This window comes from Oryza sativa, chromosome 8 (assembly GCF_034140825.1).
Source record: "Oryza sativa Japonica Group chromosome 8, ASM3414082v1".
Lineage (NCBI taxonomy): Eukaryota > Viridiplantae > Streptophyta > Magnoliopsida > Poales > Poaceae > Oryza > Oryza sativa.
Window position 1 is genome coordinate 27,698,225 of NC_089042.1, and position 25,926 is coordinate 27,724,150.

General features: G+C 43.9%; 4 protein-coding genes across 4 annotated transcripts; 2 read left to right on the plus strand and 2 right to left on the minus strand.

Moving 5' to 3' along the window:
- Window positions 1-4,206: 4,206 nt before the first annotated feature.
- On the minus strand, window positions 4,207-8,242 carry LOC4346247 (probable L-ascorbate peroxidase 4, peroxisomal). Its single transcript, NM_001403688.1, has 9 exons — window positions 7,956-8,242; window positions 6,876-7,000; window positions 6,368-6,417; window positions 6,142-6,207; window positions 6,013-6,061; window positions 5,359-5,441; window positions 5,188-5,267; window positions 4,990-5,092; window positions 4,207-4,648 (listed from the first exon to the last, which is right to left on the minus strand). Exons 1-9 carry the CDS (start codon window positions 8,066-8,068, stop codon window positions 4,442-4,444), a joined length of 876 nt encoding a protein of 291 aa, NP_001390617.1. The 5' UTR covers window positions 8,069-8,242; the 3' UTR covers window positions 4,207-4,441.
- Window positions 8,243-9,502: 1,260 nt separating this feature from the next.
- LOC4346248 (beta-galactosidase 11-like) lies at window positions 9,503-14,054 on the plus strand. Its single transcript, NM_001403689.1, has 13 exons — window positions 9,503-9,844; window positions 9,948-10,060; window positions 10,177-10,243; window positions 10,424-10,516; window positions 10,630-10,773; window positions 10,974-11,068; window positions 11,234-11,339; window positions 11,442-11,526; window positions 11,628-11,746; window positions 11,856-12,208; window positions 12,291-12,400; window positions 12,517-12,626; window positions 12,916-14,054. The coding sequence occupies exons 1-13, from the start codon at window positions 9,563-9,565 to the stop codon at window positions 13,783-13,785; spliced, it is 2,547 nt and encodes an 848-aa protein (NP_001390618.1). The 5' UTR covers window positions 9,503-9,562; the 3' UTR covers window positions 13,786-14,054.
- Window positions 14,055-14,807: 753 nt separating this feature from the next.
- LOC4346249 (acyl carrier protein 3, chloroplastic) lies at window positions 14,808-17,495 on the minus strand. Its single transcript, XM_015795191.3, has 4 exons — window positions 17,371-17,495; window positions 16,328-16,426; window positions 15,658-15,780; window positions 14,808-15,129 (listed from the first exon to the last, which is right to left on the minus strand). Exons 1-4 carry the CDS (start codon window positions 17,419-17,421, stop codon window positions 14,986-14,988), a joined length of 417 nt encoding a protein of 138 aa, XP_015650677.1. The 5' UTR covers window positions 17,422-17,495; the 3' UTR covers window positions 14,808-14,985.
- A 7,512-nt stretch (window positions 17,496-25,007) lies between these two features.
- Window positions 25,008-25,926, plus strand: LOC9272719 (protein ABSCISIC ACID-INSENSITIVE 5). Its single transcript, XM_015794163.3, has 2 exons — window positions 25,008-25,401; window positions 25,486-25,926. Exons 1-2 carry the CDS (start codon window positions 25,048-25,050, stop codon window positions 25,570-25,572), a joined length of 441 nt encoding a protein of 146 aa, XP_015649649.1. The 5' UTR covers window positions 25,008-25,047; the 3' UTR covers window positions 25,573-25,926.

Below are 25,926 nucleotides of genomic sequence, written 5' to 3' on the forward strand. Positions count from 1 at the left end.
ACTACTGCATGCAATTACATCCATTCATTTTGGTGATGAATGGACCAAATCATCAGCTACAGTGTCAACGCAAAATACTGAATATTTTTTGCTAGTGATCTACAGTATCCGGGTGCATGTGGACCGTTAGATTCGGATCTAACAGGTGGTAATGGACTGCATAAGTTGCAGTCACAGTACCAACTGCACCTGATCCAAATCCGTGTTATGAGGATTAGGATGTGTTAAAATTCTCCTGTTATTAAATATTATATTTTAAGTGTCGCGTCAAATAATCTCGCATGGATATCTCGTGGATCAATTCTGCTCGATGGGAAGATCATTTCGCACAACGGGGCGATTTTTATGACAAATTCATGTTTTTCTTGCATGGAATTATGTTTGAAATTGGGATACATGTTCTCGTGATTAAAAAAAATCAAAATCAAACCTGCTTTAGTTAACCCATGTTCCCGAAGGGGAGAGATTTGAACACGCCGACCTATAACCATAGACTTAGTTGCTCGTTATTGATTAAACTAAACGATGGAAAATGACAGGTTTTAAAATAGATTTGTACTCGTGTATTTAGCATGCGGCTAATTAATCCTCGCTGGGGATCTCCATTTCGTGGATAGTTCGATTGATCTGTCAAAGGCGTAATAAACGTTGCTAAATTAATTTCAGTTTTGGAAGTGTGCCTGATACATTCCTCACATAGATTGGTAGTTCATGTTTTGGTCAGCATACTGGACTAAAGAAAAAATCTCACCGAACTCAGTCCTTTTTGAATTGATTTCACCAAACCCATGAAATGATGAAATTCCACACGTGTACTCTGCGAAGTAGGATCACAAAACCTTGTGCACGCCAAATTATGATGATCCGATTCTTGGTAAATAGTCATCAGGACATCAACACGACTGGGAAAAACACACCTGTTACCTACTCCCTCCCAGTACCATAGTGTCAATTGTTGTACTCAATCCCTGCTCTTCTCAAAGAACCTCATGGTTATGATGTTTTCCACCTGTATTAAAAAACAATCTGAACTATTGATCTCATTTATTAAAGAGTTATGATTAAAGAGTTAAGATTTATTTATATTTTTAGTAAAAAAAAGTGCGGAAAGGATATAATATTTATTTAGCAGTGAATATTTGTTTTTCTTTTTTTAGCTTTTAATGTAATATGAGCGATGCCAGCGCAATAGATGATCATAGATAGATTTAGCAAAAAAAACATAAAGGATAAAGTAACTCTACCATTGTATTAGAAAATTACAAATTTACCCATAATAATATTGGTAGTATAATACTACCAATAGACAACATCATTTCATTTCTAGCAGTAAACGGCTGTGATTACATCAGCTTGGCAACAACTATAGCCGTTTTAGCACCGGTATGCTTGTCCAAGCACACTTTAGTAACATTTGAGATAGATTATTCACCGAATTATTGTTATGGGTTATAATTAAAGCAAAGGTTCTAACTCCTGTTGCACTCCATTCCTTTCTCCGAGATCCATTGACACTTAATTAGGTTTCGACTACTGTGGAAAAGAATCTAGAAGCTAAAGCCCTGTCAAAGTTTGATATGAACAACCATTTAAGTAGGGGACAATTTCGTTTTTCCCCCACTTTCATCTCTAATATTGGTTTTACCCCTACTTTTTAGGGTTTTCGTTTTTACCCTCACTTCTTTGAACTGAAAGAGGCGTTTACCCCTGGATTGGATGGAATTTAGTGGGACCGGATTTATGGAAGGAAATATTTGAATTAGTGATTTACCTTTTTACCCCTGTGAAATGTTAACAATACAGAGACTCTTCCTTCTCTCGCCGAGACCGTAAAGACCCAGGCAGCGCAGGCGGCGGCGAGTGGGCAGCGGCGGCGGCGATAGAGGAAACTGGGCGTCGGCCAGGGGCCGCTCCTCCCGGCGCGTGTAGGAGAGCGGCCGGGGAGAGGGCGCCGCGGAGGCCTAGCGGCGCGCGCTAGGCAGCGGCGGCGGCGGCTAGGGGCCGCTCCTCCCTGCGGCCGGGGAGAGGGCGGCGGCCAAGCGGCGCGCTAAGTGGCGGTGGGGTGGAGGGGCTAGGCAGCGACGTTGAGGTGCTAGGCGGCGGTGGGAAGAGGGGTAGGCGGCGGGGTGGAGGGGGCTAGTCGAGCACGGCGTCGGCGCGACGCGGCGTGCCCCGTCGAGATCCCCCCGGTGGACGAGGTCGGCGCACGCGAGGACAAGCCCCCCCGGCTTGCCGCCCACCGCGCGCGGCGACAATGGCGACTGCTCGGAGGCCAAGGCCGCGACCAAGTGACGGTGAGCGTTGGCGGCATCCGGATGTGGCGGCGTCGGCCGGGCGGCGACCAGGCGACGGCAGGCGTCGGCTAGGCGGCGGCGGCATCCGGACTTGGCGGCGTCGGCCGGGCGGCGACCAGGCGACGGCGGGCGTCGGGTAGGTGGCGACCTGCAAGGGGCTTGGAGATGGTGCCGAGATGTTGTTGAAATTTTATCAAAAATTTGTTCAATTTGTCAAAATGCTGCTGAAATTTTGTAGAAATTCCATCAAATTCAGAATCTGTGCAAATTGTTATGTTAATGTGGGTTTATCAAAAATTTGTTCAATTTGTCAAAATGCTGCTGAAATTTTGTAGAAATTCCATCAAATTCAGAATCTGTGCAAATTGTTATGTTAACGTGGGTCATTTAAATATCCTTTTGCCAAGAATTTAAATTTCCAAAGCCATGCATAAAATGGGGGCAAAAACACAACTAATGAATAGAGATATGAAAGGGTATAAATATCATTTTGACAAGAATTTAACACCGTTAACTTCTCCATCCAAAACAGGGGCAAAAAAAAATTTGTTCGGTTCAAAAAAGTGAGGGCAAAAACGAAAACTCTAGAAAGTAGGGGTAGAATCAATATTGGATACTAAAGTGGGGGTATAAACGAAATTGCCCCAAGTATATAGCTGTAGCTGGGTAGGAGGAACTAACAAATCCATGGCGACACATCTGTACTGTATGGGCTAATAATCTCTTTTGATTAATACTTGTGTGCTACCGATCGATTCGATGGGCCTCTCTTATTGGTGGGTGAGTACAATGGCGATGGACCATTTTGATTGCTCCTGTAGTAGAGTGTACCTTCGAGAAATAAAAAAGGCGTACACGTGGCCGGTTTATAGGACGGCCACGTCACATGTTTATCTACACCGCTGTCCTACATTCTCAGTGACTCATTGTATGCAGAAAGCTCCAGAGCAATTACTGTGCACGACTGTAGGGTCACCTTTTTAAGTACGTGTGTGATGTGTAATGATCAAATACCAAACATTAGTATTTAATTTTTCTGATTCTCCCATGCAGATTAGTCTTGGGTGATCATGTGTTAGGTTAGGTAGCAGTGTACGATTGTTCCAGCCTCACAGGACTTGAAAAATCAAGTCTGCTACTGCTGTAGTGCTGTTGCATTCCAATTGATGACCTTGAATTCTGGCTTAAGAATCTTAATACCTTCGAGAACTAGGACCCATTGTACATGGCTTGTCTAAAGAATCGAAACTGAAGTTGATGAGCCACATGATATTAACAAACAGTAGACAAGAACACATGATATTTTCTTCCACATGATGTGCTACCATGTCAATCTCTACTCTTTCCTTCCAATTTAATTATGTCTTCACAAAACAGTGGCTAGTTCCAAATCAGTTGGTGGGCGCAAATCCTAATCAATTGGTCAATAAATTATAACAATTTTGCCTGAATTCATCGCTTGCCTGTGACACTTCTTGCAAAAGTTGCGATTGCTTAGAAGTACAAGAATCAGTATTGAATAGGTATAGCCGTCAGTTAGCCACGGTCGTGTGTTGGGTCAGGTTGGTTCATCAGCATGCTCGTGAATACTATAATGAAAAACACACGGTATGACATTATCTTTGCACGTGTTGTTGTAAGTTGTAACAACTACTACCAACTCCTCATGAGTTGATTACAATTACAAGCATCCCTCTAAAAACGTTATCATGTACGAATTGTTATCAGTTGCCATCATATGACTGGAACTTTACGAGTAAAAAAAAAAGGACCTTCAGAGCCACGCTTACGTAAAACATAACTGGTTGGTCTCCGGTATAAAATATCCCTTCAGGCAAGTTAATTACTTATTCCACCTTTGGCGTCTATCAGTTCTTGAACTGCTAGCTAGTGAGTTGACCAAACATTCGAAGGACACAAACCACTGTTCTTGTAGATATTAGAGAGCACACAGAAGACGGAATAATATATGTCCAAAGTGCTTTTAAATAGTGAAGCTATGTCATCTCCATATAATTCCCCATGAAATATTGATAGGGTATATGTAGACATGAAGGAAGTGTTCGTATGGCTGGATCATCACTAGAATTCTGTTATTTGACCCTGATACTTACTATGAGGCCATGCTGATGAAGAACATAGCAATCTTACTTGCTCTTCTTAGAAGCCTCGTATAGGTAGCTCACGATAACTACAGCTGCAGCAACAGCTACCCCGACAGCACTCTGTGCGAGTACAGCACCAGTTGAAAGATCAGATTTCGTAGATGCAGGGCCGCTGCTCCGTGGAGTGAAGCCAAGTTCAGAAAGCTTCTTGTGCGATTCAGCGTAGTCCTTGAAGAAGGTGTCTTCATCCTGCCATATGAACAGAAGAAATGGTTCTGAATGTAAAACTTATATTATGGAGCACCGCAAGGCATAGTACGTCGGCATGAAATATTCACAGTTCTTGTAGCATTTTGAAAATTATTCACTTCCAATTATATAGCAGTAAAAGTTGTAAAAATATAATGCTCCGAAATCATATTTGACAATAAATAAATCTATTAATTGCATTTTCAACTAACAAATTCAAATACTTTATAGTTTGTTAATGGTCCTATAGTCCTAAAAAATGGATGAAAGGGCATATAAAATGGGGGAGTTTTAAGTGCAAGGAATAGAAAAAAAATATATATATAAAAGATCCTTTTTACCCTGGCATAAAGATCCACATAGCGTCTAAATGAAGGATCTTCCAACAATGCCTTGTCAGTTGGGAGCTTCAGAAGCCCCTCAGATTCCCCCTTCAGTAGCTCACTGCAGTTAAATAAAATATTACACTGTTATCTTCTAACCTCAAATCTAGTGCCCAGAATTAGTACGTAAATGACCCAGTTTTGTATTCAACTTACAGAAAGTACGAATTGTCAAACTTCAGAGGCTCCTGAGTCCATGCGCCTTCAAATCCAGACCTTTCAGGATGTGCCCTTCCCTTGAAGTATAAAGCGAGTTGTTAAAACTGTGCTTCTCATGAAGAATCAGGATTACCATTACACAAATTCTACATTAATTAGAGCATTTACCAGAGTGTGACCCCCAGATAAAGCTACTATATCTTTGTCTGATAAGCCCATCCGGTAAAAGATGTCCCTCAAGTGCAGTGCACCTGCTCATGAAACAAAGATAAAATGCAGATATACCCCCATAAAAATAGATATATGATTACGATTATACATATCAAAACAGGATTCTGGCACCAGTTATTAAAATACTAAAATAGGAACTGGCACCTTGCATCCCAGTAAATGTAAGAAAGGAAAACAGACTTCGGCAGAAGGAATAGGAAAACAGATAAATAACATAAAACAAATTACCAGACATACAACAGCACCTGCTGGTATGACACCTAAATGACAACTATACCAGATATGCAGGAATATAAGATAAATGAAAGACGAGGCTCCCATCTATGAAGAGATGTATGTGTGTTTAAGATAATGTACATATTACGGTATGTATTGCATGAACTGGGTTGTCTCAAGCAACACTAAGTACTAAATGCCAGAACATGAGTACTAGCAGACAAGTACAGGAGAAATGCATGGGACTAAATGTGATACATGTAGAATACTAACACATATTTTGACTCATTGCTTCAAACACTAGGAGTCAGGAAGCATGATTATAATGACAAAAGAAAAGGTAGACCAGTTCAAAGAATAGTTTGTGGCAATTACCTTTCTTAGCATCAGGAAGACGCCCTTCACGGGGGCAAACTGACGAATCCTGATTCAGGTCAAAAGAACTTAATAAGTGTGAATCAATAAAAGATGCATCCATTCATAAAGAAATGTTATTTCACGTACACGTCTTCCAGGAATGAACTCAACAGTTGGACCCCCAGTAACTTCAACTGCAACAACTCCAGCAAGCTGTAAGAAAAATCTAGTTAGGATCTTAAAAATTTACACAGTAATCGATAAGATAAAAAAGATCAAATGTGCGACAAGAAAAAAAAAAGATGTCACAGTATCAAGGCACTCTTATAATAAGTTGGCAGCACAAGAACCAATTCAAGCAACGCTAATTTACCTGATAAAGGTCAGCATATGTGATCTTAGGGCTCTTGGCTTTAATAGGCTCTGTTACAGTAAAAGACAATTGGAGAAGCATAAGTAATCATTCGATTTATTTCATCACTGAATAAAGTGACAATATAACAATAAACTAGATAACGTGGAACAGGTAAATAATGCAATTGTACAGAGAAGAGTGGTGAGTACTGCAACACCATTGAGAATAGTTGCAAAAATATGGGAGTTTCTTGTTTTTTAGTTATTTCTCCCAAAATATTTGATCCCCGAATTAGAGAAAAAAAAGAGTTAGTTTGTAGTCCGATCAAGGTAAAACCCAAAACAATAGAAAAAGAAAAGAATTTTGAGAAACTGACAAGAAAACTCAAATTGATTTCTTAAGAGGCATCAATCATATAGCTGATGAGTGGTTTAAAGGGAACTAGAGCCATTCTGACAATGGGGGAAAAGTGAAAGCTACTTTCGTCTAATCATCTAGGAACACATTGGGGACAAACAATACATACCGAGAAGATCAATAGCAATCTTTAGACCAGCATTTGAACCGTGAGTGTACTCTTCCTCGTATCTAATTGAACCATTTGCACCACCAGTTTTTGTGTTCACGTCATAAGTGCCCGCGTCATGCCATCTGCAAGGGAGTGCACAGGAACTAAGTTTTAGTCCAAGAGTAATCCAAGAGCACGCAGAATATCCTCCATGATAAATGAGAAAAACTCATAGTACATTACAGAAGAACACTGTATACAACATATAAGATAAAAAAAATCACAATTCCATATATAAAGTACTAATTAATTAGCAAATACACGCTGCACTATCTGTAATGGTGCGTTAAATGGTAATGCTTCTTCTGAGTCCATTCGTAATTACAATATACATAGAACATTTGCAGCAGTAGTGCAAACATCCCCTTTTTTTAGATAATGAAACATCACTTATTTGTTCCAGTTTGTAACACTGGTCTCTCATCAGCTCCACAAATGTAACACGAAGCTCATGGAGTGGAACACCTACTATAGACAGAAATAAGAAATTCGTCTTAGCTTCCTGCGATATTGCCGTTATGACGGAATATGGGGAGTGATTAAAAATGCTCGCTCTCCCCTGCTAGGTTGCTAGTTTCCTGACTAGTATGAGAGAACCAACGGATCAACAGAAAAACGCGTGCACTCTACATGTGAACTAGCGAACTAAACATCGTCCGCCGTTCCTCGTTAATTCCAAAGGCGCAGTCACACAATCAAAACCAAATCTGGGAGCCATCCAAAGCAGGCGCGCACGCACTCAAGGTGTTCGTCGAATTGCCTCGCCCAACAGCCACGCCACGGACCAGCGCAGGTACCCGCCGCAAGCAACTAACCAAACCCAATCATACAGTCTCGCAATCGCAAGCGACCCATCTCACCACCACCAGCAGTAACTCATCCCACCACTCGAGGCAAGCAGAGCCGAGCGGGCTCCAAATCCAAACACACGAGAGCTCCCTCCCTCGCCACCGCCGCGCGAATCCATCACAAGGATTAGGAACTAGGGGAGGGTTCTAGGAGGAGCAGGAGATGGGGGGTAGGCCGGTAGGTACGTACGCGAGGCGGAGCATGATGGGCGCGCATCCCTTGGAGGAGATGAGGGCGCGGAGGTGGCGGCGCGCCCTGTCGACCTGGCGGAGGTACTCGGCGTCCACGACCGGGGCGGCCATGGCGTGGCGTCGCGTCGCCGGCGAGGTTGGAAGCCCTAGAGAGATCGGCCGCGGCGGCGGAGCGGAGCGGAGGCGTGCGGCGTCAAGCCAAGCGTGTGGTGTGACTAGTACTCACTGGCTACTGTGCGTGTGGGGGAGAAGAGATAACGCGGGGAGGCAGCGATTGGTTGCTCCGCCCCCTCGAGTCGTCGTCTGCTGTTACTGTAGTTTTACACCTACTGCCATGACTGTATTAAGGCGTGTGGGCCCTCATTGTCAATTTTTTTTTCCTTCACCTTCTTTATTTACTTTTTTGACACGTCCCCTTTTATTTTCTCTCAAATATTATTTTCTCTTTTTGTTTGTTTGAAATAAAAAAATATTGTTTTGTTTTGTTTTGTTTTATGTCTTACACCTTTTCTTCTTCACTTTTTTTAGAATTACACAGTACAACATAGACACTCACAACACACACACTCACTCCTATAAACACACGCTGACACGCACGCAAACTCTACCCCTATGATCATCTTTGAAGATTGGGCCAGCAAATTCATCATGGAGATTAATGAAGTCACTACAGGTGTCTCGCTGTCAACGGGTACGTCAAACCCAGGACCTAAGATGCCACTGAGGCTCTGGTAAACATTAGGCTACATATCCTTTCGCTTTTCTTCTTCACTTTTAACACCGAGGTATATACTCTGAATAAGAGGATCTCTTTAAACTGATTTGATTTTTGTTCGCAGATCATTTACTTGAATTGTATCGTCGATTCATGGTTGGATTTAAATATTCCATGCAATACTTATTTTGGACTCAAGTGTGCAAAACCAAAAAAAAAATCTTATCAATGGCAATCCAAATTACTACTCCCTCCGTATTTTAATATATGACGTCGTTGACTTTTTAACCAACGTTTAACCATTCGTCTTATTCAAATTTTTTATGCAAATACAAAAATACTTATGTCATGCTTAAAGAACATTTGATGATAAATCAAATCACAAATAAAATAAATAATAATTACATAAATTTTTTGAATAAGACGAAAGATCAAACGTTTGTTAAAAAGTTAACGGTGTCATACATTAAAATACGGAGGGAGTACAGATTACTGGACCGCTGCAATCCAGCAACTGCCTTACCTGTTCATCTTCCAAACTGATTTGGTTTGTGCTCACAAACCATTCATACAGATTCATAGTTAAATCTAACTTGATCATATTTGAACGAGCACTAATTTGCTGCAGTTGCATGGCATCCCTGTCAGTTCCTTCCAAAATTAGGCTCCTCTCGATCTTGCACCACCGCGCGCCAAATCCGCGTGCGACCGCGCGCCGTTTTGACAGCGGCCATGGCCGTACGGACGGATGCCCTTCGTTCCCGCGCGGCCACTCCTTCCACCACCACCTCCTTCTTTAGGAGTAGCAGCAGCGCCACCACCAAGCCTTTGGTTTCTTTCACGCGCGCTCGCCACCGCCCTCCTTGCTCGTCCTTCCTTCCTTGCATGACATGTCCGCGGCCGCGGTGCTCGCCGTCGTCGCCGCCGCCGTCGCAGCGCTCGCCGCGGCGGCGTCGGGCTACGAGCTGACCAAGAACGGGACCGTCATCACCTACGACCGCCGGTCGCTGATCATCGACGGCCACCGGGAGATCTTCTTCTCCGGCTCCATCCACTACCCGCGGAGCCCGCCGGACACGTGGCCCGACCTCATCAGCAAGGCCAAGGAGGGCGGCCTCAACGTCATCGAGAGCTACGTCTTCTGGAACGGCCATGAGCCCGAGCAGGGCGTCGTCAGTACCTCATCCCCTCCTCACACATTGCTCAATTTGCATTTGATTTCATCCATCTAATTAAATCGTGTCTAAATGAATGGCTGTTTAATTTGTTTCTAAGTACAATTTTGAAGGGAGGTATGATTTGATCAAGTTCTTCAAGCTGATCCAGGAGAAGGAGATGTACGCCATTGTCAGGATCGGGCCCTTCGTGCAGGCTGAATGGAACCATGGGTTTGTTTGTGTGGCTTCACCATCTCATTCAGACATGCATGCGTGTTCATCTCTGCATTTTGCAACTCCTGTTTATATTTTTGCCTCTTCTTCTTCTTGTTGTTGTTTTTCTTCAGAGGTCTGCCATATTGGCTCCGGGAGATCCCTGACATTATCTTCCGGACGAACAATGAGCCTTTCAAGGTGACAAATCTGACAACATCATGATCCAATTTTCTTACGCAGTATGACTGAGACAACTAATTGCTCCAGTTTCTGAAAACTTGTTTGGTGATTGTCCGAAATACTGGCCAGGTGTATTTGAAATGCAGGAATGTTCTAATATGATGATTATCTCCTTTTTTTTGAACTTCATGTATGCAGAAGTACATGAAGCAGTTTGTCACTCTCATAGTGAACAAGCTCAAGGAAGCAAAGCTCTTCGCATCACAAGGAGGCCCCATCATTCTGGCACAGGTTCATCTTTCAAATTGATCCCTTTCTTCCTGTTTCTTAGAATCTGGCAATGTGCTAAGGAATAATGACATTCTGAATGCTGATGGTGATTCTTGGTTACATGATCATAACAGATTGAGAATGAGTACCAGCACCTGGAGGTGGCATTCAAAGAGGCTGGCACCAAGTACATCAACTGGGCAGCTAAGATGGCCATCGCAACCAACACTGGTGTCCCGTGGATCATGTGCAAGCAGACTAAAGCTCCTGGTGAAGTGGTAACTTCATTAAGATCATACATACATTTTATAGCAAGTGCAAGTATTCTCGATGGAATAAAAACTTGATACTAGACTGTTCATGGCCAAAGAACAAAAGTATTACTTAATTTGTTCAAACTTTTGGATTGACAGTACCTTTCATGTTCAGGATTTACCACGATTTAGCCATTAAATCTGAATTTTATTTTATCCAACAGATCCCTACCTGCAATGGGAGGCACTGTGGAGATACTTGGCCGGGTCCAGCTGACAAGAAGAAGCCCCTCTTGTGGACTGAAAACTGGACTGCTCAGTAAGTTACTACTTACTACTACTTGAGTAAAATCCAATTCATCTTGTTCTGTAAGATCATTGTCAATGTTGTCAGTGAGAGAAAAAAATATATACTACTTATGCAGACTTCTTAGTGATTAACATGTTCTATTCCTTTCTGGGGGGTGGTTCTTGATCTCTACAGGTACAGAGTTTTCGGTGATCCACCGTCCCAACGTTCTGCGGAGGACATTGCCTTCTCCGTGGCGCGCTTCTTCTCCGTTGGCGGCACAATGGCAAACTACTACATGGTAGTACTGAACAGCAACAGTAACCTGTTCTTGACAAAGAAGAGAGATGAAATTTCTGACAGAACTGACACTGGTGGCTTTACTTGTGTGAATAATCAACAGTACCATGGAGGAACCAACTTTGGAAGGAACGGCGCCGCGTTCGTGATGCCGAGATACTACGACGAGGCCCCCCTCGACGAATTCGGTATGCAACCCTGAACAATCCATCCACAGTACCCAAGAAATGTGTGTAAGATGAAGCACCATGAGTTGTGAAGAATTCAGTTTCTAACACGCAATGAGCAGGCCTGTACAAGGAGCCTAAATGGGGCCATCTCAGGGACCTGCACCACGCTCTCCGTCACTGCAAGAAGGCCCTCCTCTGGGGCAACCCCTCCGTTCAGCCCCTCGGCAAACTCTACGAGGTAATGCCATGGCAATGGCAGTGACGGCAAGAGGAAGAAGACGTAGGACGCCATTGTTGATGATGATGATGATGATGATGATGTGTTTCCATGGTGCAATGCAATGCAGGCTCGGGTGTTCGAGATGAAGGAGAAGAACGTGTGCGTGGCGTTCCTGTCGAACCACAACACCAAGGAGGACGGGACGGTGACGTTCAGGGGGCAGAAGTACTTCGTGGCGCGGCGGTCGATCAGCATCCTCGCCGACTGCAAGACGGTGGTGTTCAGCACGCAGCACGTCAACTCGCAGCACAACCAGCGCACCTTCCACTTCGCCGACCAGACGGTGCAGGACAACGTGTGGGAGATGTACAGTGAGGAGAAGATCCCCCGCTACAGCAAGACCTCCATCCGCACACAGAGGCCACTCGAGCAGTACAACCAGACCAAGGACAAGACCGACTACCTCTGGTACACCACCAGGTACGTAGGTAGTAGTCGTTGTCTTTCTGGATGGCTCTGATACCATATTGAGATTTATAATACGGTCGTCTGTTTGTCTCAGCTTCCGGCTGGAGACGGACGACCTGCCGTACCGGAAGGAGGTCAAGCCGGTGCTGGAGGTGAGCAGCCATGGACACGCCATCGTGGCGTTTGTCAATGACGCTTTCGTAGGTAACTAACTTGGATGCTTTCTTCCATCTTCCTCTTGTTGTTCCATTGTTGTTGTTGTTGTTGCTGCTGCTTGATTCCATCCACCGTGTGCGTTTGGATGAATTGAAATATTGCAGGGTGCGGGCACGGGACGAAGATCAACAAGGCGTTCACGATGGAGAAGGCGATGGATCTCAAAGTGGGCGTCAACCACGTCGCCATCCTCTCCTCCACGCTGGGTCTCATGGTAATAAAGCTTTCATCCACCCACCATTTTGATGATTGTTGTTCTTCTTAGGATGGAGCTTGGTGGTGATATGATCAGGGTTTTAAATCTTCCGCTATATCTGTTTGATAAGAGTTCCAGCTATTTGCTCTCATGTACAATTTAGCCACTATAGCCCTATTTAGCCCAATATAGTTATCGCTATAGTTGTCTGAGAAACTAATCGCTAAATGTTTTAACCCGCTATTTAAAACATTGGATATGATGGGCAACAACAACCATGGTGGTTGTTTTTTTTTTGTTATTTCAGGACAGTGGGTCATACCTGGAGCACCGGATGGCCGGGGTGTACACGGTGACGATCCGGGGGCTGAACACGGGGACGCTGGACCTGACGACGAACGGGTGGGGGCACGTGGTGGGGCTCGACGGCGAGCGGCGGCGGGTGCACTCGGAGCAAGGGATGGGCGCGGTGGCGTGGAAGCCCGGGAAGGACAACCAGCCGCTGACGTGGTACCGGCGGCGGTTCGACCCGCCGTCGGGGACCGACCCGGTGGTGATCGACCTCACCCCCATGGGGAAGGGCTTCCTCTTCGTCAACGGCGAGGGCCTCGGCCGCTACTGGGTCTCCTACCACCACGCCCTCGGCAAGCCGTCGCAGTACCTCTACCACGTCCCGAGGTCGCTGCTCCGCCCCAAGGGCAACACGCTCATGTTCTTCGAGGAGGAAGGGGGCAAGCCCGACGCCATCATGATCCTGACGGTGAAGCGGGACAACATCTGCACCTTCATGACGGAGAAGAACCCGGCGCACGTCCGGTGGTCGTGGGAGAGCAAGGACAGCCAACCCAAGGCGGTGGCCGGCGCCGGCGCCGGCGCCGGCGGCCTCAAGCCGACGGCGGTGCTGTCGTGCCCGACCAAGAAGACCATCCAGTCCGTGGTGTTCGCCAGCTACGGCAACCCGCTCGGCATCTGCGGCAACTACACCGTCGGCAGCTGCCACGCGCCGCGCACCAAGGAGGTGGTCGAGAAGGCCTGCATCGGCCGGAAGACCTGCTCCCTCGTCGTCTCCAGCGAGGTCTACGGCGGCGACGTCCACTGCCCCGGCACCACCGGCACGCTCGCCGTCCAGGCCAAGTGCTCCAAGAGGCCTCCTCGTTCCGCCGCCACCGCGCAATAAGCTAGCCAGCCGCCACATCTCTCTTCTTGTCTCTCATCAGATTCTCAGATAGTTAAAGCTTTGACCTGCTGCTGCTGCCGCCGCTGCTATTGTACTTTGATTGGTTCCATCCATCATCGATCTCACTCACTTCACTGGGGAATTATTTAGGCAAACAATCAATTCATGCTCAGCTCCTTGTATGCACCATCGTCCATGGTTTTATATGTAGGTAACTGTAGATTGATTAATTGTTGATGCAAATAAATACTAGTCCATTCCATTTGGTGAATAACAACATATAATCATCACAACATCATCCTAAGTCCTATCCTATAGTGTGCACCATTTGCTCTCACCTCTAGTTGCTTTGCAATTAATATACCATCATTTTGATCCCTGATGGAAGGTAAAACATTCCAAATTTCAGTATGCTGTCCTCGGACAGAAACCCATACACATCTTGCATGACAAATCTTACAACAAGCTCTCCTTGGACTCTTTACCTATACACATCTCACATGAATGACATATCTTATGCTGCATCAGAGAATCTTACATGTGCTTGCCATCACCAATGGCCAATGCACATAACCTGCTTGTTGAGACCATTGCCCATCGTATTCCTCACCTCACCCATTCACAAGTTACAGGTTGCAACCTCATTCATTCACATCAATGGACCAACCACACCGCGAGGTAAATCAGAGTGCAAGATAATTGCCATTGAACTGTCCCAATAGCTTAAGGCACTTTTTCTTTTCGGTTTAAAATTATTATAATCTAGATTATTGAGTTATTATAATCTGTAGTAAAATAAGTGGTTAGTTGTTTCTTTACTAGATTATTAGAGCCTAGATTATTGGGTTTGCAAGTCTAAAGAGGGAGTGGGGTAGCATGGTGGGTAATTTTTCACCCAATAATCTAGAAAAAGCTCACCTAAATGAGCTTATCAGATTATAATAAGCTACTTCAATAAGTTGTCTGTTTTTTTCAGCTTACTCCCAATAATCTGGATTATAATAATCCCAAGCTAAAAGAAAGAGGGCCTAAATACTTTAATTAGTATTATTACGGCACAGAGGGCAATAATCTTGAGAACACCAAACCATCAAGTCATAAAAAAAAAAGGCGATAAGGATACAATCTTAAAACAACAAGGGCTGGCCCAAGGTAGAAGTAGAGCTAGTTTACGAGCTTCAACATTGTGATTTGTGCATATCAAGATGATTTCGCTTCAGCAGATTTCTGCTCAACAAGCTTGTCGATGAGTGCAGCGGCATCTTCAACCGTTGCAATTGACTGCGCACTTGACTCTTCGACGCTGATGTGGAACTCCTCCTCGAGACCCATCACAATCTCAACCTGCACCAATCCAACAATTGAGTTTTACTACTTGCAATTGAACATGTAATCCTTTACTCAAACAAAAGAAGATACAGGCTTCTACCAACTTATAACTGAATTAGACTAAACATCCAAACAAAGCACATGTGCCTGAACTTCATAGATTAAACATCTTGTTTGATCATTTTCACACCTGATGCAACAGTTATCACACTTCATGTGGCAACTTGGGAATTCCAATGCATCTGATATTCTAGTCTTAAAAGTACTGAAGAGATTTGGAAAACAAGACCTACATGAAGAGCGAGCCTCACCAATAATCACTATGGCTGTAAAGCCATTCCACATCTCTAAAAGGACATAGATGCCACTTGTAAAACGAGAGATGCTACCAAAGCATCCCTCAGATATTATTTTGTGAGCCAAATTGATTACAAGGATACAACTATTCAGGCCCCCAAAATATATAGAAAATTTAGGTAAGGTGCTGCTTAGTTCAAAACAACCATATGCATGACATCACTCAAAAAATTATGGGGGAGTTACCGTGTCCAGTGAATCAGCACCAAGATCTGAGAACTTGGATGCACCAGAAACTTCAGTGCCCTCAGGAACAGCGAGTTGCTTCTTAACAATGTCACAAACCTTCTCCACTGTCTCCTTTTTTGCCTATTGAGCGGAAATTAAGAAGGGGTTAGGAGACACTCTTTAGATTGTAGCAGGAAAACACACGACAACACAAAATGCAAAAGGGAAATAGCGCAGTCAACAGTGCCATACATTTAAAAACGGAGTATAGGGCCGTTTTGGATTAGTGCCAAAACGGTGCCCTACCAATATTTTGGTAGTTTGAACAGTGTATATGGTGGTTTTGGTTTGAAGCCAAACCATTGGCATTGCCAATGTCTAGTTTGATATTTTCTATACTCTACTCAAGGCTTGTTCTAAATTGGTCTCCAACCAAATACAACTTTACCCTACCAAAAAATCAATGATACAAGAAACAAAAAGGTCCTTCTAGAATGGAAAGGTGAATTCCAAACAGCTAAAGCATTAAACCCTCCCTGGTCATAAAGGAAAGGGTTTTGGCCCCAGGTGAAAATTTTCATTCATCCAGAAATAACACAACTGCTAGCGGATATCTCATCTCTAGCATAGCAAAGCAGCGATTGATGGGGAAAAAAAATCATGCATGACAAGAAAGTATGGAACTCACGGCACAGCAAACAGCAAATCTCATAGGCACTGGCTGCAGGCGGAGAAATGCATTTCCCTTCCTTGCGCTGGTGAAAGATATCGAATTAGTCTTGACTGCCTGCAATTCATGGAACAAGTTTATTTAGACAACAGAAGTAATGCAGAAAAAGGAATAGCATACTATCCACAGGGGAAAAGAACATAGCATAGAAAACAGTGTTATTGTCATAATTCTACTGTTCTAGTATCACATTAGCTGTATGTCTTGAATTTGTCTCAGTAGCCAGTATGGGGTGTTGAAATGAGTAAAGATGATTTCGATGAGAAATAATCTCCAATGCATAGTTGCAAACTCATCAGAGTTTTTTTTTCTTTACTTTCTGTAAGAGATTTTATTACAATTTCCCTATATACCATGAACATAAGAATTTTGCGAAGCCGTATGACAAAAATCCAGGCTAGTAAGCCGGATGGTGACGGGGCGAAACAAAAATCCCTTTTCGTGCCAAGGGAAAACAAGATACGCCCGTTCTTTATTAGGTGGTAGTACAACATATCAATACTAGAACCAACTTTTTTATGGAGAACCCAAAGGACCAATAGTTTTGTTACCATCCAAGTAGAATCAGTAAATCCCAGTAACGACTAACGAATTCATCATCACTATGCGGAAATCTACTCGTAGCCTAACAAGGCGGAAATTTCATACGGATACAAGTATATTGCAGCCTTTTCAACCTACACAAAAGGCAGATCTGCTCGGATCTGCTATACAAAATGGATCAGTAAACGCACACAAAAGCACTTGTGCCACCCACCCGAAAGCGAAAAGGGTAAAAAAAAAAAGAAAGAAAACTTTTCGCCGTTCTCCCATCTGAATCGCTCCACCAAAGGGCACGAAGCTAAACCCACAGATCGGCCAAAGAAACAGGCCCGAGATCAAGCCGAAAGCTCAAAAAAAAAAAAAGAACCCCCAGCACCCAGAAACCAGTCAGGCACACGGATCGATGAATCGATGGATCGATGTACGGCAGAACAAGGTGGCGGGTGGGGGGATCTGACCTTGACGGGGGTGGCGAAGGAGAGGGCGGATCCGGCGAGGGAGGAAGCCATGGCGGGGGGTAGCACGAAGGTGGAAGGCGGCGAGCACGAAGCGCGTGACAGCGACTGGGAGGAGGAGAGAGGATGGCCGGCTCGGCGAGGCCGCGGGGTATTTATACAGCTGGCGACGCCGCCGCATCGAGTGTATCGACGGTGGGGCCCACGTGGCGGCCAGCTGTCCGGCGCGGGCCGACCTCGCGGATGGGCCGTTTTGCTTCCGGCCCGAGGTGTTGGTGGGCTGAGTAGTAACTTGTCAGTACGACGGTCCATTTCTCTTCTCTTTTCCGGAGTGTAAGATACGACGGTCCATTTGTCTTCTCCGGCCCATGCTGATTTAAGGGACACAGAGGAATTCCCTCTTCGAAAAGAAAATAATAAGATAACCTGATACGTTCATCCTTCATCGTCCTTGTTATAAAAGTTAATCGATATAGCGGAACGATAACTAGCATTCTCGATCGTTTTATCCATCAATCACCCAAAACGTGTCAGATGATAACTATAATGTAGCGTAAATACTCAGAGAGATAATAGAGACGAGGCCATGGACTCGTAGCGGTTAAATGTTAGTATGTTGATTAGGGAGGAGCACCTATAATCAGAGCTCCGAAGATGTAGGCTTTCACTAAACTTCATTATAAATATCGTGTGTTTCTATATATCATCATCATCTGACATGTTTTAAGTAAGCAATGATTGAACCCGATCAAGAAAATTAGTCGTTTCGTTATATCGGCTACTTTGTATAACAATCTTAGTATTGTTTTTCACTAGTGTGCAATGCTTTTTTTTCCATTTTGTTTGTGATTTTTTTTTTTGCGAGCTAAGACTGAAGAGGCATGGATGATGTTGATAGATGTGGCTCATATTGTCGGACATACCGTTTTCGTGAGGCAGGCCAAGAAAACATGCATGCACTTTCCTGCAAGTAATCAACTGAAGATTCTATTACGCAACATCCTTCAAGCTTGCTCAAAAAGTAAGGAGCTGTTTGGTTGGGCTGTTTTCGGCCCGTATCAGATACCAGCGTGAATTGATTCCCTTACATCTGTTTGTTTTAGATGGACCGTAATCGGTTAGCCCGCAAACGAATCCCAGCCCAATACAAAGTTGATTACGCTCCAGATCGGGCGTTACGCGTTACCGATACGGAGGCGGAGCGGAGCGAACATGACCTAGCCTTGAGCGCCGCCACCTTGCAGCGCACCGTCGCCGGCGCCGCTCCCCCTGCCCGGCGTGCGTCGTCGACACCGCTGCCCCCTGCCCCGACGCCGCTGCCCCTCCCCTCGCACGCTCCATGACCGCCCGGAGATTGCCCGCCTCGACAAGGCCGACAACCCACTGCTCTGCTACCTTCAGTCCCTCCTCCATCTCCCTCGAGTTCCACATCCCTGACGACTGGATCTGCGAGAAGGACAAGGCTGTTGAGCATCAAGAAGGCATGGCAAAGATCTTGAGGCACACGAAGAAGGCACCAGCCACCAAGGAGGTTCTTCTGTCGTTTCCGCCGTCGCCGGTGAGAACCCTCCCCTCACTGATACCACCACTCTTTATGATGATATACTTGTGATGCTGATGATTGATGATCTTTTTCTTTTCATTAACAAATCATGAAGTAGTTTATACTAGTGAATCATTTGTATTCTTGATTGGTTGCATGTATTCCTGCCTCAGTTCTGTTTGCTTTATAAGTTTACATGAGTTTTGTAGAATCTGTTTTTCCCGATTGCAGGAAAAATCTGGAATAGTAGTTGATGGTTCTTTCATATTTGTTTTCGAGTGTAGGTAAGTTCCGAAATTTTGTCGGACCAACTCATTTTACTCTCTAGATTTTGAGAATTTTGATTTTCATTACTGCCAGGTGATATATTATTTTGCAGAGTGTGAGATTGGAAAAAAAAGGTTTGTCGTGCATTGCCTTTTCGACAGAATTGTCATCTTGCACATATATAATCAATTTACTTATGTTTCGCAGCATGGACTGTTCCAAACCAATCTACTCGCTGAATCTGAGTCTACTAATCTAGTAGTTTCACTCATGTCAATTGTTCATCCATATATTTCCTCAGTACTTTATTTAGACAGATCACAATGTATCCTCTTGTTGTTTAGTTCATTGAACTTCTGAAGTTCTCACTCCCAGCATGGGTCTTATATTTACTCTTGAGTATTCGGAAGCTACATCTACAAGATCTTGTTCAGAGATCTTCCAGGATGATGCTAGGCTGATATTAGATACAAATTCAAGAAACTAGCTGCTTTCAAATATTTGCATGTCAAAATGGATCCGATATTTACTCTTGAGTATTCCGAACCAAACACCACCCTAGCTTGAGATCGTTGGATCGAGATTGAACTGTTGGAGTTCCACTGCTCTCATCGTGATCCTTCCACAAGGATTCAAGTGCCAATTATTGCTTACCTCATGACTGCTGCGAAAATTAGTCTCGCGGTGCAGCTATTTACTTGTTGGTTAACTGCCTATATATCTGGTATGTGCATAACTGTCCCATGGGCAATTTATTTCTTTACTTGTTATATTCCAAAAACTTTGTTAGCAAATATTTTTTTTGCAGCTGCTGTTGACATTGTTCAACAAATATTTGCTCTACTTTCTGATTAGCATTTAATTTTCTCTTGTCCAGGAAGTTGACTTCAGATGGCCCTGCTTTCCATTTTCTTTTAAAATTCACTTTGCAGAAGCAAATGGAGGGTAAATTTGCAGGTGAGCTAACTTATATTTCATGAAAAGTGTATGATTGGAAACCATAGAAACTATTCCACTTGTTACCAATTGCATAAGTGGAACACATATTTTTGGGTTTCGTGCTCTCCTTTAAACTCACAGTGGCATCTTTTATTTCTTTTAATGTAGAAGTAACATTATAAATTGGATTCCTTGCATCTTTGTTTGAGCATGAGAACATATTTACATGCATGTGTGCTTCTTAACTTTGGAGTCAATGCCCTTTTTAGAATGAAGCGAGGACCTGCCCGATTATTCACTTTCAGTAGTTTCTGGATGCATGTTGTCCAATTATATCACTTGAATTCTAAAGCCACATGAACTTTTCTTGAATTATTCCTATACATGCCCTAGCTAGAGTGCTATCAGGTATTAAAAAATACACATTTCCCTTCTTTTCTTTATTTTGGGCCAGGAAGCATGTCACAAAATTTAGGAGTTTGCCCTATATGAGAGCTACTATTGCATATCTTAATCACTGCATTTTTAGATTGTTGTTGGATCACTTTTGAAGACTGTTTGTGCTAGACTCCTTTAAGGTGTTTTTAGACTTTTTTTTAAATTATTGCATATAACTGTTCGGTCACTAATTTCTGAATTATTTCATTATTACCACAGATGAAGCAATGAAGAATAACCGATGTATTAGCTCAGTCACAATATTTGGAGCTTGTTCATTGTTATATGACCACTATCCATAATTTATACTTGAGATTATTAAACTGATGTTCACATTTTCAAGACTGTATACACTTCCCAATGTGTGATAGTATCAAACAGTTGCATGTTATAAAATTGTGAATATTTTTACATAGCTTTGATGTGCTACACGTGTTTGAGAACACTGCTGCTATGTAGCTTGTAATGTGCCTTAGCTTTGAGCTGCGTCACGTTCTAAGCGCTCCCTGCTTCGGAAGCAGCCGTTACCTGTTACCATGTTCCATCCAAACAATGTAATGCAAACATGAGACGTTACAGCGGCCAACCAAACAAAACCTGTAAAGTGATACATTTTCTTCCCTTACCGCTGTAGCTGATCCCATTTACGTTTGCATTTCCTGACCTCAACCAAACACCACCTAAGATGTGACTGGTAAGCAGGCGGCAGGCGGCCAACAAACTTCGAAGAAATTAGGGTGTGTTTAGTTTCACGTCAAAATTAAAAGTTTGACTAAAATTGAAAGTTTGAAGGAAAAAAGTTGAAAGTTTATGTGTAGAAAATTTATGATGTGATTAAAAAATTGAAAGTTTGAAGAAAAAGTTTGAAACTAAATAAAGGCTTAAGGACAATACGGGACACTAATTTCAGCTCAGATCTGTAGCATATACTCCTAGGCCTGGTTTAGTTGCCAACCTTTTCTTTAAACTTTCGACTTTTCTATCACATTAAAAATTTTCTACATATACAAACTTTTAACTTTTCCGTCACATCGTTCCAATTTCAATTAAACTTTTAATTTTGACGTGAACTAAACACACCTGTAGAATCGATCAGATTTAGCAATGCACCGACGGAAAGTCTCAAACCTTAATTCCTTGCCGGTTTCGGTTAAGAGTTAACACTCGAGCTTAGAATATTATTTCCTCCACCACAAAATAGAGGAACCTAATACTTACATTAAAAAAACTACCTAGCATTATAAATCTAAACATTGGATCAGTGCTAGATTTTTATATTTTAAAACAAAGATTATTAATGTTGACGAGTGATACTCGTAGACCGGATGATTAGGGTATTGGGGTACGTTGGAACGATGATCTACGTAATTCGACATCAAGCAAACAAAAGGCAGTGATTATACTGGTTCAGGCCACCATATCAGGTAATAGCCATAGTTCAGTTTATATAAGATTGATATGGAAGAACCACAGATTACAAGGGAAGTAGACGAAACTGACGATACCGACAAGATCATAGTCGATGTACCCGACGAGATCTCCCGGCTACTTGGCTCTGCATACTCCGGGTTTGTAAACTATGGTGGGTGTGTTGGCGATGAGATTCGATGCCTTGCACCCCTCCCTGGGGGTCCCTTTTATACCGTGGATCATCTTGATATCCAAGTAAGACTCAGAGACATCAGATATTATACGATATAACGGAAACTCTATCCCCACCGAGCAGGACTTTCGAAATCACTTGACTCGTGGAGATATTTTCCATAATTTGTAACAGATTCCAACAGCGTTCACGGGAGGTATGCCATATCCGTATATTCCATAAATCGTAGAATAGGAGGTATACCATACCCGTATATTCCATAAGTCGTATGATATGAGGTATACCTTATCCGTAACGCTGACAATTAATTATTAATTATTCCAAATGACCATCACATCGACGATCGATTAGGTACCAAGAATCCAAAATGCACATCGGAGTAAGCGAGATAAACTGGTTAAGATTCTTATCGTGTAAATCTGCTCACCTAGATTGAAATCTTAGACTTTGATATGGGTGTTCGCATTTGCATCTAGTTATTTTTTCAATGATAGGTGACATATTCGTCGATAGCGACGCACTCGTGTTAACTTTGTCGGTCTTAAGATATATCAGCACAATTTTCCAAAGATGCTCATATGGGTAATGTATATATAAGTATGTGAGTTTATAGGGAAGAGTATAAGCATGTTGTAAGCGTCCGCATTTATAATGTGTTTTAAAAAAAATCCAAGATGCAAAGACAATCATAGAAAGATATGTTTTTAAGGTGATGGTAAATTAAGGTTGTTTTTGTTCCTACAACAAAAAGAGGAAAAAAAACCTTGTTTTCGCACGTACGTTGTTCAAACCGCTATACAGTGTGTGTTTTTTAGAAAAAGTTCTATAGAAAGTTGTTTTTAAAAAATATAGTAATTCAAAATTTAAGTATGAACTAATTATTACTTAATCAATCATGGTTAATAGCTCAACTCATTGTACATATCTTCTCAATTTCTACTTTCTACCTCTCTCAAACAGACACCCTAAACTTCCATCGAGGAAGATCGGAATCTGATCTGTTAGTTACGCCTAAGTGCACTTGCGCGGCTTTGTTGATATCTTTCCAAATATTTGTAGTTTTTTTTTGTTAAAATAAACGAGTAATTAAAGTTTGGAAAAGAGCACTACCAAATTCAGCTATTAAAAAACGCGAGTCTCAAATAGGCTCCAGATTCTTCAGTTGGCAACGGGAGAAGCTGATATGGCGTGGAATCTTTGATGTGGAAAACTGAGCTGTCGCATTGTGAAAGCCATTACTACTCCTATCCCAAAATTTTGACACATTAACCCTTAAAAAAAATGAACCTTAGCAAAAGTTAACACTCCCTCCATTCCGTATTATAAGTCATTTTCTCCTAATAAAAATTCTTTTATTTGATCAAGTTTGTAGAAAAATTTAACAACATTTACAACACCAAATTAGTTTTATTAAATTATATATATATATATTTTGTAAATTTGATCAAACTTAAAAATATTTGACTATAGAAATCAAAACCGCTTATTATATGAATATTTAATCTTAATGCCAACCCCAATAACATTGATGTTCATCATCTTAATTAGCGTGAGTAAGGCCATCTACAATGGGTAACCCCTAGGTCGTCCCCTCACCGACGGGCGTTCGCTTTTCCGTCCGCGTCTGCTCCCTACGATGGAGCGCGTCCCCTGGCTGATGGACGCGTCTCTTGCCGCTTTTTAGCCAAGCAACGTAGCCAAGAGACGCATTGGGGGGAGGGGGGGCGGGGGCGATGGGCTCCTGTGGACATCGGTTCCCCAGCTCGTATTCCTATTCCACCCCTTGGCAGAGGTAGAGTCTCTGCCGGACGTCGACGATGAAGAGGGAGAGAGGAGCTTCGTCGCGACCACCGGGACCGGGACGGCGCCGAGGCGGACCCACAAGAGAGAGAGAGCGGCGAGCGGCGGCGTCGATGGATCCGCGGCGGAGGCGACGGATCCGCAGTGGAGTAGGCGGCTCTCCTTGTCGCCCTCACCGACGAAGCTCCGGCAGCGGCGGCGGTCCTCCTCGTCGCGCGACCCGCGCGACGCTCGCTGTCCGCTGCCTCGACCGCCGCGACATGCGCGCCCTCGCCGTCCGCTTTGCTGAGAGAGAGAGAGAGAGAGAGAGGGATAGAGCAGAGAGCAAGTTGAGGGAGTGAGAGAGCAGAGAGAAAGGCGACAAGAAAGAGGGAGGAGTGAGAGCCGCGTTGCCGACAGGGGTAGGAGAGGAAATTAATATATGTGGCTTTTTGGTTGGGATACCCACTGTGGGATAGAGTGTTTTCATTCAGTTGCTTCGAGTTTGGAAGAACCCACTTAGCTGTGGCCTCCATTGTGAGCTGAGTTCCCTTACAAGTATCCTCAGTTAGTAAGAACACTTTAGAAGTAGCTCATATTGTAAATGCCCTAAGATAGCTGCCACCTAATCGGATTGTTCGAGTTGGCTAGCTAGCCAACGTGGTGGGCGCACGCTAGCTAACCACCCGTCACCCGATATCAACGCTAGGCCTTTTGGTGCCGTTGAAATATATGGCCCTTAAGCACCATGTCAGTCCTGTTGGCGTTGAGATCTATGATCGAACGTGATATGAATCTAGTATTAGATGTAACACGAATCTAAATATATCTACCCTTCAGATTTATAGTACAAGCATATATTTTTTCCGCTATTAGATTGCTTTACAATGATTAGATTGCTTTCCAATGGGACGGGGAGTACCATATAAAGGACCACACGACCTAGCTTGTGATTGCTATGTTCCAAAGCAGCTTGCATGTGGTAGCTAGCTAGTGTGAAACAGGCCAATTCAAAGTCACGCGAGCAACGCGCGGCCAATACAAAGCGAGAGAGAGCCCAACTTGCTATCTGCCATTTTTGCCAACTTGCTACCTGCCACTTCCAGCGAGCATGGAGCGAGCGGCTGGTACTGGTAGCGGCGGCGACGATGACGAGCTCGTGCTGCCGCCGGCGTCGTTTCAGGACGGGCTTCCGTCGTCCCGCTCCTACCCCTCCTGCATCGGCGGCGGTAGCGCAGCGGCGGCGTCGGCGTCGCTGGAGCGGGAGCTGCTGTACCGCGCGGAGCTGCACCAGCAACAGCTGGGCGGCGGCGGCGGCGTAGAGCGGCGGAAGAGGCGCGCGATGAAGAACCGCGAGTCGGCGGAGCGGTCGCGCGCGCGGAAGCAGGCGTACCTGCAGGAGCTCGAGCAGGAGGTCCGCCTCCTCCGCGCCGAGAACGCCGCCCTGCGCCACCAGTGCCACCAGGTACGTACTACCCTATCGTCTCCTTCCTTCCTTCGTCGTCAGACTCTGTGTGCTCATAGATCGACGTGTTGATGAGATGTGCAGCTGAAGGCCGCCGCGGCGGAGGCGGAGGCGGAGGCGGCGGCAGCGGCGGCGGCGGCGAAGAAGCCGACGTCGTCGGCGACGTTCTGATCGGTGTCAGCATGCAAGTTTGTTGGGGGTTGTCGGCCGGGCTATGGAGTGAAATTTACTCCACTCGTAGATTAATCTGCAAGAATATTAGAACTCGTAGGTAGGTTTAGCTAGCTAGCTAGCTACCTCAGCATGGAGAATATGAGAGCAAGGACTAGAACTACTAGTCCATTTTAAAGCCAATATATATACTCTCTCTAGTTTTTTTATATGACGTTGGCTAGTTCAGATTTATACTAGCCAACGTCAGACATATATGTACGGAGGTAGTAATAGATTAGTTATAATGTTGGCTTTAATTTTTCTTCTCCACTCTCTCTCACTTATGCATTTAATATATTTGTTTTGAATTAA

Excerpts from the sequence above, each read along its gene's own strand:
- LOC4346247 (NM_001403688.1), bottom strand. The coding sequence starts at position 8,068 with ATGGCCGCCCCGGTCGTGGACGCCGAGTACCTCCGCCAGGTCGACAGG. Across the intron at positions 6,208-6,367 it reads CATATGCTGACCTTTATCAG|CTTGCTGGAGTTGTTGCAGT; the intron begins GTAAATTAGCGT and ends TTTTTCTTACAG. Across the intron at positions 5,093-5,187 it reads TTTGACAATTCGTACTTTCT|TGAGCTACTGAAGGGGGAAT; the intron begins GTAAGTTGAATA and ends ATTTAACTGCAG.
- LOC4346248 (NM_001403689.1), top strand. The coding sequence starts at position 9,563 with ATGTCCGCGGCCGCGGTGCTCGCCGTCGTCGCCGCCGCCGTCGCAGCG. Across the intron at positions 10,061-10,176 it reads CAGGCTGAATGGAACCATGG|AGGTCTGCCATATTGGCTCC; the intron begins GTTTGTTTGTGT and ends GTTTTTCTTCAG. Across the intron at positions 10,517-10,629 it reads GCCCCATCATTCTGGCACAG|ATTGAGAATGAGTACCAGCA; the intron begins GTTCATCTTTCA and ends TGATCATAACAG.
- LOC4346249 (XM_015795191.3), bottom strand. The coding sequence starts at position 17,421 with ATGGCTTCCTCCCTCGCCGGATCCGCCCTCTCCTTCGCCACCCCCGTC. Across the intron at positions 16,427-17,370 it reads CCTTCGCCACCCCCGTCAAG|GCAGTCAAGACTAATTCGAT; the intron begins GTCAGATCCCCC and ends CATGAATTGCAG. Across the intron at positions 15,781-16,327 it reads GATTTGCTGTTTGCTGTGCC|GCAAAAAAGGAGACAGTGGA; the intron begins GTGAGTTCCATA and ends TCCGCTCAATAG.
- LOC9272719 (XM_015794163.3), top strand. The coding sequence starts at position 25,048 with ATGGAGCGAGCGGCTGGTACTGGTAGCGGCGGCGACGATGACGAGCTC. Across the intron at positions 25,402-25,485 it reads TGCGCCACCAGTGCCACCAG|CTGAAGGCCGCCGCGGCGGA; the intron begins GTACGTACTACC and ends TGAGATGTGCAG.